This window comes from Onychomys torridus, chromosome 5, assembly GCF_903995425.1.
Source record: "Onychomys torridus chromosome 5, mOncTor1.1, whole genome shotgun sequence".
Taxonomy (NCBI): domain Eukaryota; kingdom Metazoa; phylum Chordata; class Mammalia; order Rodentia; family Cricetidae; genus Onychomys; species Onychomys torridus.
This window is the reverse complement of record NC_050447.1, coordinates 58,995,533-59,009,251: the sequence shown is the minus strand read 5'-3', so window position 1 is coordinate 59,009,251 and position 13,719 is coordinate 58,995,533. Positions and strand designations below refer to the sequence as shown.

The following is a 13,719-nucleotide window of genomic DNA, read 5'->3' as shown; positions in this document are numbered from 1 at the left end:
AAAATAAATGTTCACTTTGAATTTTTTAAATGAACAGATAAAGCTACAAGACTTATTTTCAGACACACTAAACCAAATTCAAAGACCTCAAATATCGTTTAGTAAATAAATAGTTCAGATAATAAAAGAACTAGAAAAATACAGACATGAACAGGATGAAACAAAAATAAGAAATGGCCTCTTCAGTTATTCTAGAATCCTCAGGGATTCAAATTAAGTATCACAATGTTGGAGGAAATTACTAAAAAATAGTTTACAAAACTTACAATGTTATATGCTGTGTTTGTACAAATATTTGAGAACTTAAAATAAAGCCCAACACTTAGAATGTTTGCACACTACACAGCAGGAATTACCCATAAATTAATGTAATAGCTCTAATATTTTGTTGTTATTATACAATAAAGCACAGGGATTGAGTAGACCTGACAGGTATTTATCAAGTAAAAGAAATACTCAGCAAGAGTTGGACAAGATGTTCTTCTGTAAACATTCAATATAAATACTGTTTATACAAATAGGGGACTCATCCAGGCTGTAAAACTAACTATAAAGAAAGCCCTGTGTGACAAATTATGAAGGTGTCTTAACTATGAAAGAATCTTTCATTGATTCTTTGTTGAGAGTTTGTTTGTTTGTTTGTTTGTTTGTTTGTTTTAAGGAAAATACATCTACATCCATTAGTTGGCAGTAAAACCATGCATTTAGACAGGAACTACTTAAAAGATAAATGCATGGTATTCTCGAAGAATACTGAAATCGGGTACTGGACAACTAGGTGAGAGAAAATGGCCATCCAGCCAAGAAGAAAGCTGAAAGCCACATGCATCTAACAAGTGAACACTCACCGATGACGGAAGGGGAATTTCCACACACTATATGGTCACAGCATCATCAAGCACCCAGAAAAGGGGGTCATCCACTCAAACACACAGAGTGGGGCTACTCCACACTATTATGGATAGTCACAACAGGCATTCCTTTATTAAAAGCCCTAGGACTCTGGCCACACAGGATCCCACTTATTTATCTACTTCCCTGAAAAACTTGGGAATGCTATCCACACTCTCCCCAAAGTAAAATAATTTTAAATCACCTGTCATTTTCACTGGGTATGGTGGCACACGCACCTGTAAACTAGCTACTTTAGGGGCTCAGGCAGGAGGACCTAAGTTGATACCAGCCTGGGTAAGTCTCTAAAAGTAAAATTTAAAGGGCTGGGGTGTAACTCAGTTATAGCGTGCTTACCTAACAGGAGTGATAGCTCTGGGTTCAGAATCCACTAGTGAAGAAAACAAGCTTCCCCATACATCAGCAGTTCTCAACCCCTGGATCACGACCCCCAAAAGACCATTGGAAAACACGGGTATTTACATCACGATTTATTTTTTCCCCTTTGGATTTTTAAGACAGGGTTTCTCTGTATAGCTCTGGCTGTCCTGGAACTTGCTCTGTAGACCAGGCTGTCCTCAAAATAACAGTAGCAAAATTATAGTTATGAAGTAGCAATGGAAATAACTGTATGGTTTGGGGTCACAGCATTAGGAAGGTTGAGAACCAGCCAGACATGCTCTGTTTTGGTTTTCTGTTTTTAAAAAGCACCTACAACAGTGAGCAAATGATGTCCAACTGTAATACTAAAACTCTACTTATTTATTTGAAGAAGAATTACAGGTCTAAAACAAAGTTAAATGTTATTAGTCAATCTTAAAATAAACCTATTTCACATACTGCAATATGAAAAATAAACCCAGGCACAAAAATTCTACAATTGCAGCAAAGTTTAATATTTTACAGGTTAGGGTGGAATTCGGACCACAAAGTTCTACTTAGAACTCCTTACTTTCTTGAGGGAAAAGAAATCATCAGAATAATAAAGTAGTGTAGATGTAACCATCTTGTTAAAAAGAAACACAGAGCCAAATACAGAGTTAATAGCCAAGAGGTCAGAGCAATAGCTGAGAGCTGAAAACCTTACCCTTCACTGCTGCTGCTGTCTTTCCTATCTGAAAGAGGCCTACTTCCTGTGTCCTGTCTTTTTTATAGACTTTCTGTTCTGCCTTCTCATTGGTTGTAAACCCAACCACATGACCTATTCATCACTGCCTGTCTGTACAGACCTCCAGGTCGTCTATAGTTGGTATTGAGATTAAAGGCGTGTGTCGCCATGCTGGCTGTATCCTTGAACACACAGAGATCTACCTAGCTCTGCCTTCCAAGTGCTGGGATTAAAGGCGTGCACCACCACCGCCCAGCTTCTGCTATGGCTTGCTCTGACCCCAAGGCAACTTTATTAATATACAAATAAAATCACATTTCAGTACAAATAAAATATCACTATAAAGTAGCACACACTGTCACCAGTCTCTTCACAAACGCTTTCTTTACATGTTAATACCAATAACCACACGGAAGGCGTAACTAAAACTCTGGTGGGAAGGTAATTCATGGCCCTGCAGGGTTGTGAAATGATTTCACTCTGATTTTATGGGGATTTTCCTACAATGTACACTCAAAGAAGTAAAAAATAGTAAGTATCCTGGGCAGCACACTTCCAAGAGTGGCAACCAAGAGTGACTGAAACACCACTGCTGGAAGGACTACCATGCTTGAGAAATCATGTGCCATTTAAAGAGAAAAGGGTGACATATTGGTAGTTAATTCCTACTTCCCACTACTACATCTCCAAACTCATCCTTATCTCCAGTGTTTACAGTACACAGTTGATACAAAGCTGGCTTGTGGCTTATGAACTGTACTCTGAAGCAAACAAGAAGGAATTAGAAGAAAAGCAGAGGACAGCAATGGGAGAAATTTGTAAAAGGCACAAGCAATGCTCAAAGGTGTAGGCAAGCAACCTGGAGGGACCAAGGAATGGATCCATTAACAGAATGTACTGACTGACTCATCAGACATCACAGTGACATTCAGGGATGATCCGAAGAAAAACAAAGCAGAATTAGTTTTATGTCAACTTGACACAAGCTAGAGTCACCTGAAAGGAGACGACCAGTTGAGAAAATGGTCTCCATAAGAACCAGCTGTAGGACATTTTCTTAATTAGTGATTGTAGGATGGCCCAGCCCATTGTGGGTAGTGCCATCCTGGGCAGGTGGTCCTGGGTTCTATAAAAAAGCAGGCTGAGCAAGTCATGAGGAACAAGCCAGTAAACAGCATTCCTCCATGGCCTCTACATCAGCTCCTGCCTCCAGGTTCTTGCCCTGTTTGAGTTCCTATCCTGACTTCCTTTGATGATGAACAGTGATGTAGAAGCGTAAGCCAAATAAACCCTTTCCTCCCCAAGTTGCTTTGGTCATGGTGTTTCATCACAGCAATAGTAACCCTAACTAAGACACTATGCTTTGGGAATCTCAGTAAAACACACAGCCTAAAGAAAGGAGTGTTCATTATAACCTCTCTGCCTCCACTACTTATCAACCCATATAATACATACTGAAGCCCCAGCTCCCACTTCATAGAGCATCAAAATCTTGAGGGCACAGTGCTAATTGTTCCCTGGAGCCATGAATGAGGGCATTCTGGCGTGATCTAAATAAACCACACAGAAGTACCCACCAAATTTCTGTATGTCACATTTGATAACAAGAAGCAATTTCGTAATTTATAAGAAAAATAGAACTTCTTTTTCCTGTGACACCCAACCATAAAAAGATGTTTTTCTGGTTGGAGGTGGAAGTAGGTATCCCATCTCCAGTAGTTCCCACCAATTTATAACTAGCTCATCATCTCATAAAATACATACTAAAGTAGCCAGGTGGTAGTGGTGCACACCTTTAATCTCAGCACTTGGAATACAGAGGCAGGTGGATCTCTGAGTTCAAGGCCAGCTTGGTCTACACACATTGAGTTCTAGGACAGCTAGAGCTTTGCAGAGAAACTCTTTTGTCTTAAAATTAAAAAAAAAAAAAAAAAAAATTTAAAAATTTTAAAAAATTAAAAAAAAAAAACATGCTAAAGCTAATTTTTCTCATGTGGAAGTCTCTAGTTTTAATGTGATCTGTTTGTGTTTCTCTAGGGCAGCACTGACGTAAAACATGGAACTGCAATTCTCTTTTGCACCATGAACACACTGTAACCCATACCTGCCGACTGCTCCGGGGAAGCCGGGCTAGTCGCACTCCTGACATGTCAAACAATCGCACTTGCCGGTTGTCATGGGGGAGGGCTATGATTTTTTGGCCAACACATACATTGATCCTACAAAAAAGATATAAAAACAAGTTTATGTAAAATATTGACAGCGTAGTATTTTGAATTTATAGATAATAATGCAGTAGTAAAGGCCACATTTTTCACCTTTCAAGGCAAACTAAATTAGCAAACCACAGGGACAGTCTGCCTACAACCCTGGATAAGAGACTATGGTACACCTACCTGCCAGATAACACGTGGACTCTACACAGACACACACTGCCCAACAGCAGACAGAGCCTCTCAGTAAGTAAACAAAGCCCTACAGCATCTGGCCACCAAAGGCCTATTCTGACTCTTTTAAGTCTTACTACATCAATGTAATACTGTGATGAGTAAGGTTAAGTACTTATGGATACTGAATTCACATAAGAGGATCAATAAAATACATTTTCTAGGCTCAGTGAACCCCCTACCCACAGGCTGTATCATTAAACAAGACAATAAATTACAATCAATCCTTACCTATTAATGGCAGAGTCTGTACGAATTGTTGCAATTGGAGATCTCATATTCTTCAAATCCCAGACTTTTACTGTGCGGTCATCACTGCCTGAAACAACGTTGTCTCCCACAGTGAACACAGCAGAGGTCACAGTACTACAGGTAAAGGTCAAACACATCAGCAGTTGGAGTGCAGGGTTCACCAACCATCCCCCATAGCGCATACTACACAAAGTCTTGCTTCTAGGGGGCAATAGAGGGCAAGGAGGTTGGAGATGTGCAGGTTTACACTTCTACTCTGCAACCTGTGCATGCTTATTAAACTCTCCTTGTAAATATGTTAAATAAGGAAGGGTCCTTGCTTAATTTCCCAACTGGGCAGGAAAATGCAGTCTATGTCTACTTTGTCCTATCATCCTCAGACAGTGCAGCAAAGAAGTTACTGGAAAAATGTGGATTAAACAGCCTGCCAAAAGTTCTATATATTTAGGTCTGATGAGATGAGTGAAGTAAAAAGCCACTTTAATTGTAACTTCCAATTTAATCAAAACATCAGAGTTAGGGAAAACACTAGGCAACTCACAGCAGCAAGGAAGTTTAATTGACATTTTTTCCAAGTAAGATAAACCTATGAGACAGGTCTGTCAATAATGTTTGCCACATAAGCATTAAGTCACAAGTTAAAAAAACAAAACAAAACAAAACAAAAAAACAGCAGCAGAACACTTGTAATCCTAGAACTGAGAAGAAGGTGGAGACTGGAGGATCCCTGGAACTTGCTAGCCTGACAGTCTTCTGAAATCTGTGAACTCCAGGTTCAGTGAGATAATTGGTCTCAAAAAGTAATGTGAAGAGCAAGATCCTAGATGGTGACCTATGGCCTCAAAGTGCACACACAGAACACCACTAGTCATTGGGAAAGTTGTCCCAGTTAGAAGTGACTGTGGCCTATTTGTTTAACTTGTGATACAACCCTTCCTTTCAAACCAAAGTCATCAATCACTTGTTCAGAGACAGGACTGAAATGATAAAATGGCACTTGAAGCAGAAAAGTCTCAACTCAATCACCTCTCTTCACAGGCAAGTTCTGTAAGAAAATGTGATTGAAGCCTACTTCCCATGAACTACGAAGTGAGATACTTACTCATAGTCCATCCTTTAAAATGCAACCCAGCATGTCATGGAAGAATACCTAGACAATGCTACTGTTCTGACTGAATGCAGGTGAGTCTCCATTTTACCATTCACCTCTGTAGTGGGACTTTGAAGATCCTGCTTCCTGCCTGATGCAGTGTTGACTATGCATTTTGGTTAATATGTTGATAATATGCTAATATGTTAATATCCAATCTCTCCACATTGGTACACAAAGCAGAACACTGCCTGATTCCAGGCCCAAATCAGTACATCCAAAGATGCCAATGCAGGAGCCTCTCAAGACTTCACCCTCACCTCTACAGCTGTCCCTCACCTCTACATAATCCAGAGCCATCCATTCTGTATGAAGGCTCACTACTCACAAGCTGTTGAAGTTGCCCTACAAGATGACAATCAGGTAAACCTGGATATGCTGTTTTCTTATCTCCACAAATCATTAATTTACATGAGCAAAAGTTTGGTTTCTACATCTTAAATTTACACATCAACTGCTTGGAACTCCCAAATTCTAATTAAATGCCACTTGTCCCTATCCCAAATCTGTACTAAGATGTGATTCCATGCTCTATTCAGACTCTTAATGGGAACTAGGTCCAATTTATACAAACTCTATTATTTAAACAGGCACAGCTAAGTGCTAATTAAATCTAAGTTCTACTACACTAATCAAGAATTTTAAACTACACCACCAGTGGAGCTACTAACAACCAAAGGGTTTTCAACAAGACCTGACAATAAACTCTGGCACAACACTGAGGTCACAGAACATAATCAGGACTAATACAGGGGCAACACTATTTTCATATAACACATCTTGCCTTCTAGAAGACAGTCTTTGCCATCACACAGGCATCTGCAACACAAATTTGCCCATCCCAATTACTCAACTGGAACTGGCACTGGGTAAGATTGTTCTCTGATGGTGGGGTATCTTGGGCACTGTGTGGTATAGCAGCCTCCCTGTCTTAGCTCATCTGGTATCAGTGGGTACTTCGTCTCTACATGTGACAATCAACAGTGAATGTCTCCAGGAAAACAAAACCACCTGGGTTAGAAACTATTGCACTACATCTGGATAAGGCATAAGGCACATATCACACAGCAACATATGATAAGGGGAGAAATGGATATATGGACAGACCTTAAAAACATGATTGACTTATTGGTATTTTTAATGATTATTTTTATTTTATATGCATTGGTGTTTTGCCTGCATGTATGTCTGTGTGAGCGTGTCAGATTCCTGGAACTGGAGTTACAGACAGTTGTGAGCCATCATGCGGGTGCTGGGAATTGAACCCAAGTCCTCTGGAAGAACAGACAGTGCTCTTAACAACTGAGACATCTCTCCAACCCCATGTATTCTTTCTTTAAACAAATAACAGCACAGGGCCTGACTCTAAATAAGGTGTAGCAAAGGTTACAGGAACATTTAAGGAGCTTCTCCTTCTGCCAGATATTTGAAAAGCATGAGGTAAAGATGCCCATTGACTTCTGTCTGCAGTGTGTTCTAGGAGGTTTTGGCCAAGTTAAATTTCAGCTAGCACCTCACTCAATTAATGTAGAGAAAAAAGCTTCAACAAAAGATTATGTGACCTTATGTTAATGAAATGCTAAAAGACATTAGGTTTTTAATAAATCACAATGCTGACGGGTATTGTAGGACATCAAAAGAAAAACCTGGCAAAAACGCAGTAGTTTTAAGGCACCCTTGGACTGTGGGTCCCACAGGGAGGCTAGTGAGCTACAACCACTCACTGGAAAAGCTTCAGACTCTGCCAAACTCCAGCAAAACTCATTTATCTTGTCGAGGAGAGCAGCCGAGCATGTACTTCCAGCTGACAGTATGGTACCTTCTCACCACACACCACTGCCTGATCTGGAACATTCTGCTCCCTCCGTGGGTCTCAATCAACGGAAATACTGTAATGCTAGCACTCCTCATTAGGACTAACAGCTGTCTTCTCAGTCACACAGAGACACAAAACTGTTTTGCATAACAATCTGCCGAAATTTCACTGCTAAGAAAAAAAAATGTATGATGTGGAAAATGCTGGACCATGAAAAGCTAATGCAGTGTGCTTTTCTGGCATCGTGTCAAAAATTGACTACTGGGTTGCCATTCCTTGTTTTTAAAATTTAAGTTCCTACAAAAGAACAATTTTGTATGTGTAGAGCAGATGATCTGGTGTTTACAGACAGTAAGCACTCCTTAAGTAGAAACACAAGTGTACAGGACATCCTCTATTAGAACACAGGCATCTGTGTTCCAGCACACATAATCCATCTTTCAAAAAAATGTGGTCTTTCCCCTGTCCAGTTTAGGATGCCTATAGTTGCTGTCCTTGTTCAGCTCACGTTTAGGGTGCAGCTTATGACATTGCTAAGAGACACAGTCTCATAGCAAACTCCATGATCCTCTGGCTCTTAAAAATCTTTCGGGGCTTGTTTCGTGCATTACCATATATACATATAACAACAATTTTTTTTAAAAAAGAGGTCACGAATTTAAAAGAGAACAAGGAAGGGTACATGGGAGGGTCTGGAGGGAGGAAAGAGAAAAGGAAATGATTAATTATACCAATCTCAAAAAAATTAGTAGTTTTTTTTCTTTTTTAAAGAATGTATGTGGAAATGTAGAGTTGGCTCATCAGTTAAGAGAACTTGTTACTCATACAGAGGACCCAGGTTTGATTTCCAGACCCTACATGGTAGCTTACAACCATCTGTAACTCTAGTTCCAGGGGATCCTACACCCTCTTCTGACCTTTGAGAACACCAGGTGCACATATATACATTTCAGCAAAATACTCATGCATAAAAACATGTTTTTAAATTTTTCTTTTCAAGAATGTAGGTAATGGTATCATTGGATCTTTACAGCTCTGACCTGTCAACTGTTCAAGTGTATTCCAGCATTAATATCCAAGTGCATATCTTCATCTAGATTGAACAATAGATTCAACTTTCAAACAGAGCAGTCTGGAATTGCCAACCAAAGTATGTCCCAACCAGCCAAGCCAGAACCCAGAACACTGCACAACACTACAGAAAGCAGAGAAGAGGGCAACTGCATGCCCTGTACCCAAAGTCTAGACTGGCAGCTTCCTTCCTGACAACTGCTTTCCAAACTATCTATTCAGAACCAAACTCCTAACAGGTAACATGAGCCCACACCCTAGTAACCTATTATGTAGACATGCCAGAATCTTCAAAAGTAGTACTTTTTTTTTTCTTTTCCTATTATCTGTAATTTTCAGAACTTACGCAGCCTCTGTTCGAAGATCAGAAGCCTAATTAACCAACAGAAAAAAAGATATCTGTTGTGGTGGCGCACACCGGTAGGATTTGGTGAAGGAGGCGGAAGCAGGAGGATCACGAGTTCGAGGCCAGCCTAATAAAATTTTTAAAAAACTGAAAAAAAAAAAAAACGTATCTGAATGAAACATATTTCTGAGTATTTCTTGATGGCTAAACTCCCCATTTAGAAAATTAGATAAAAACAAACAAAAGCATCAAAGGAGAAGCTGAACTTGTACCACATTCTTTTTCAGTAAATTCAACTGTTCCCTGGGGAACAAATTACTTCTGCTAGCATCTAACACTATTTTAATAGTCTCGATTAGTCACAACCTTGGAACCTTCCCTCCTCAGGAGTAACAGAAGTCTGCAATCTAAATGACTAAAGACCTGCTCATCTAGAAAGTACTTACTAAGCATCTTCTGTGTGCCAGGTCTCACTCTGTGTGAGGAAACATGGACCAGAGAAGAGGGAAAAACCACTGCCTTTGAGACCTCCATTCTAGAGAAGCTGGCCATGTTTATCCCTTTTTAATGAAAGACCCTTCCGTCTGAGGTGCAGATGTAATTGAGAGCTAAACTGCACTGCCAGCAGCCAATGTGAAGCTGCAACCATCCGAGATAGTCACGATGAACACTGGCCCACTGGCCCCTGTACTTTCTGAGCACTCTAGAGCAGTGTGTTTAGGGCAGGGTTAAAGATCTCACTACAGCCTTAGTAGACCTGGAACTTATGGATAGACCAGGTTGGCCTTGAACTCAGAAGGATGCACCTGCCTCTGCTGGGATTCTAGGTGTGCACCATCACACCCAACAGGGCTAAATTCTTAAGACTGTTTATATTAGAAAGAACCTTTTCAAATACAAAGATAAAAATAAGTTTGAAAATACAAATGTATTTAAAATTATTACTAAAAATTTAAAACAATAAGATTCATACAATAAGATGGGAGGTGGTGTAGCTAGAGTTTCTTTGGTCCTGCCTGGTCCAGGGTCAGGACAAATCTCTCACCCGCCAGTCCCGAAGCCGCTCATACCCAACCAAGTAAACACACAGAGACTTATATTACTTATAAACTGTATAGCCACAGCAGGCTTCTTGTTATCTAGTTCTTCTATCTTAACCCATTTCTATTAGTCTAGAAATTACCATGTGGCTCGTGGCTTACCTGTACCTTACATCTCACTTTTCATGGCAGCGGCTGGCAGCGGCTGGCAGCATCTCTCTGCCTCAGCCTTCCACTTCCCAGAATTCTCCTCTCTCCTTGTCCCGCCTATATTTCCTGCCTGGCTACTGGCCAATCAATGTTTTATTTATTAACCAATTAGAGCAACACATTTAACATGCAGAACATCCCACAGCAAGATGGTAGCACATACCTTTAATCCCAGCACTCAAGAGATAGAGGCAGGTGGATCTCTGAGTTCAAGACAAGACTGGTCTACAGAGCGAGTTCCAGGACAGCCAGGGGTACACAGAAAAACCCTGTCTCAAAAAAACTGAAAAAAAAAAAAAAAAGATTCATACAATAATGTCATTCTTACAATATCAAGAGTCAAAGGCTCATTTGCTTTCTTGAAATCTGGTCTTTCTAATTTAAAAACATTGTAATTTTAGAATACTTTTAATTATACCAATAATTTTTTAAAAATTGGCAACAAATGTATTGTTTAAACTTGGTGAGAAGTGACCTCCCTTGGGTTTTGATTATTTAACTTTCCATTTCTTTTCTTGGCCCAAGACTGCCGATAATTAATAGTGACTAACATTTCAATAGCAGACATTATGTATTCATTTTTGTATATAAGAATTTTAAAGGTTCTATGTTTCTGAAACATAAATTACATTTCATTAACAATTTTTAATATAATACGTGGGTTCATGAGATGGCTCAGAGAATAAAAGTGCTTGCCATCAAGACTGACAGCCTGAATATGATTCCCCAAATCCATATGGTAAGAGAGAACTGACTCTCACAAGCTAACCTCCAGACATATCTCCATGTGCCCAAGCATCCCATATACACACATGCACATAACACACACAAATGTAATGAATATCTTAATATAATGCAGACAAGTTTTATTCAATGAAGTGATTAGAGGAAGTAAAACTACTACAATGTATTGTAATGTTTTTCACTCTTAAATATTAACAGATTTGCAAAAATCTCAAGTTGTCAGAAAAATTACTCCTGCTAAACCAAAAAATGAATCGCTAAGTGGCACCACACAGAGCCGAGTATGCCAGTTGGGTCCTTGTGCCCACTCTTGGGTCAGCAGTGACTGTTCCAGGGCCTGAGAAACATCTTCATTCCCAAACAAGGAAGCTGACCAAAAATGATTCCCAACTTGAAAATGGAGCCACTTCTACCTAGCCAATACTGGACTGTGTTTGCTGAGAGCAGCTAACTACAGCTTGAGACCCAAGGAAAAACAAGCTCCACACATCATGAGAATGCCTCTCAAGAGGTGGTGATGTAAAATGTGTACATCCATATGTATACACACTATGTACGTGTAGAACATACACTCCTACTTCCCACGGACAGAAATAGATGCTAGAAACTGTGGTAAGGGACACTTTTTATAGCAAACTACACTGAGAAGGCTAGAGGAATAATAAGATGAGTGTCAGGAAGGCACCCATGGGTTCTATGCTTAGGCCAGCAAGGCAGACTGAAAACAAAAATGTCACGTTTAAAGTTCAGAATGAAACCAGGCATGACAGTTCATACCATAATTCCAGTATTCAAAAGATGAGGCAGCAGAGTTGCCAGAAGTTTGAGGCTAGCCTGTGCTATGTAATGAGCTACAGTTCAGCCTAGGCTACAAGTGAGACCCTGTTTCCAAAGGACAAGCCAACAAAATGTTCAGAATGGATTATTATCACAACTCTCTAACAAGCAGCATGCCTTTAAAGAGAGCCAGTCAAGAAAACAGCTCTCTGCTTTCAGCTAACATGTGGAGAATTCACACATTGTCTACTTCTGGTCACTGGAGAACTGGCAGTTGAAGGGCAACCATTATACAGACATCAAAACCCTCTATCCTTCACAACCCTGAAGACTTCAGTGGGTAAACAGCCCTAGTGTGACCAACCATACATCAGAATACTGGCAGAAACTTCCACCACCCCTACTTGTATTCCTCAAGCTGGGGCCAAGATATACTCCTTTTAAGCTAAGGCTCGGGTATCACTCACTGACACATAGAAGCCAGTTGAGTCCTTACAGATGGCAATCCCGCCCTCTGCCATCCTTTGCATTATATAAGCTTTCTAGGAGCCCGCCAGCACTGACTGGTAGGTGTTGGCAGTCATGGTACCACTGGTTTCTTCCTAAAAAGTTCCAGAGTCCAGCCTACATTCTGGTAGACTCAAAGTCAGTTATGGATCTAGAATCTTCATAATTACACCTTGTAAAATTCAAATCCCTCTAGCCTGTTTGACTTCATTTGTGTTCACTGGGAAACCACAACCAAATCCAGCAACTACATTGCACCCTTGCCTCTCCAAGGATGATGCAATGGCTTCAGGACCCTACACCTGTACATGCCCACACCTGCAGAAGTACCATGCTACCCAGCCTCAGAACCCTACTTTACCTGCAGAGACTTCCACAACTAATTTCCAGGAAACTCCAAAAGCCACGGAGACCATTCACCCACCAGAATCCAAAATATCATCTGCCTCTGCCTGACAGAGAACATGGCCATCATGAAGCTTCCCCTGCCTTCCTAGAGAGTGTTCAGCTCTACAGTATCCTTCCATACTCCTCCACCTGAAAACAAAGCTTCAGATTCCTCTCCACAGCCTCCTGGAAACCCGTGCCTGCCCCAAAAGGAACAGGCAGAATCACTGCCACAGATAAGCTGTGAGAGCACTAGGATGCAGCCCAAGTGCTCCTGCTAGCACATGACAGCCATGGTGGCAGCCGCCCTACCCACTGTGCATCTCACTGCCAGCAACTGTCCATTTCACACTTCTGAACGAATGAATTCTACCTCACTCTTTTAAAATGGAAATTAATATCTACAATAGTCATTGAGGATAGATGTTTTTCCTCATGAAATTTCACAGCTGTGTAACACATGACATGTTTCAACCCTTTTGGAAAAGATGCATCCTGAGACAAATATAGTACCTCACTTTTTGAAAACAGTAAAGGGCATTTCCACAGTGATTCTGCTTTCTGTGGTAAAATGATCACTTTTCTTCTGCTTAATTATAACTCCAAAGGATTGTCATTGTGTTTGCAGCAGTGAGGCTCTAAAGTGAAACCTTGTTTGTAACCATCCAGAGCAATAAGTAAAAACGGTTTCAAAAAGTGGTTTCATTTGGTTCATAATGTAAGTGTCATTTTAAAGGGAAGCTGCCATGTCATAGAGGTGGTGGCGCAGGCCTTTAATCCCAGCACTGGAAGGCAGAGGCAGGCAGATTTCCGTGAGTTCAAGGCCAGCCTGGGCTACAGAGTGAGTTCCAGGAAAGGCACAAAGCTACATAGAGAAACCCTGTCTCAAAAAAAATCAAAGAGAGAGAGAAAAAGAGAGAGAGAGAGAGAGATTACTGAAGAAATCACTTATGTGGAAGAGCTGGCTCCCCAA

The 13,719-nt window shown here is 40.5% G+C and overlaps 1 protein-coding gene across 5 annotated transcripts in view; it reads right to left on the bottom strand.

Moving 5' to 3' along the window:
- The window catches only part of Wdr37 (WD repeat domain 37), a 67,507-nt gene that overhangs the window by 3,097 nt on the left and 50,691 nt on the right, over positions 1-13,719 (bottom strand). For all 5 annotated transcript variants that reach the window (XM_036186865.1, XM_036186862.1, XM_036186866.1 and 2 more), the window contains 2 exons: positions 4,678-4,812; positions 4,104-4,218 (listed from right to left, as the gene is read on the bottom strand). In XM_036186865.1, coding sequence (XP_036042758.1) covers positions 4,104-4,218; positions 4,678-4,812 — 250 coding nt within the window. The remainder of the gene's footprint in view (positions 1-4,103; positions 4,219-4,677; positions 4,813-13,719) is intronic.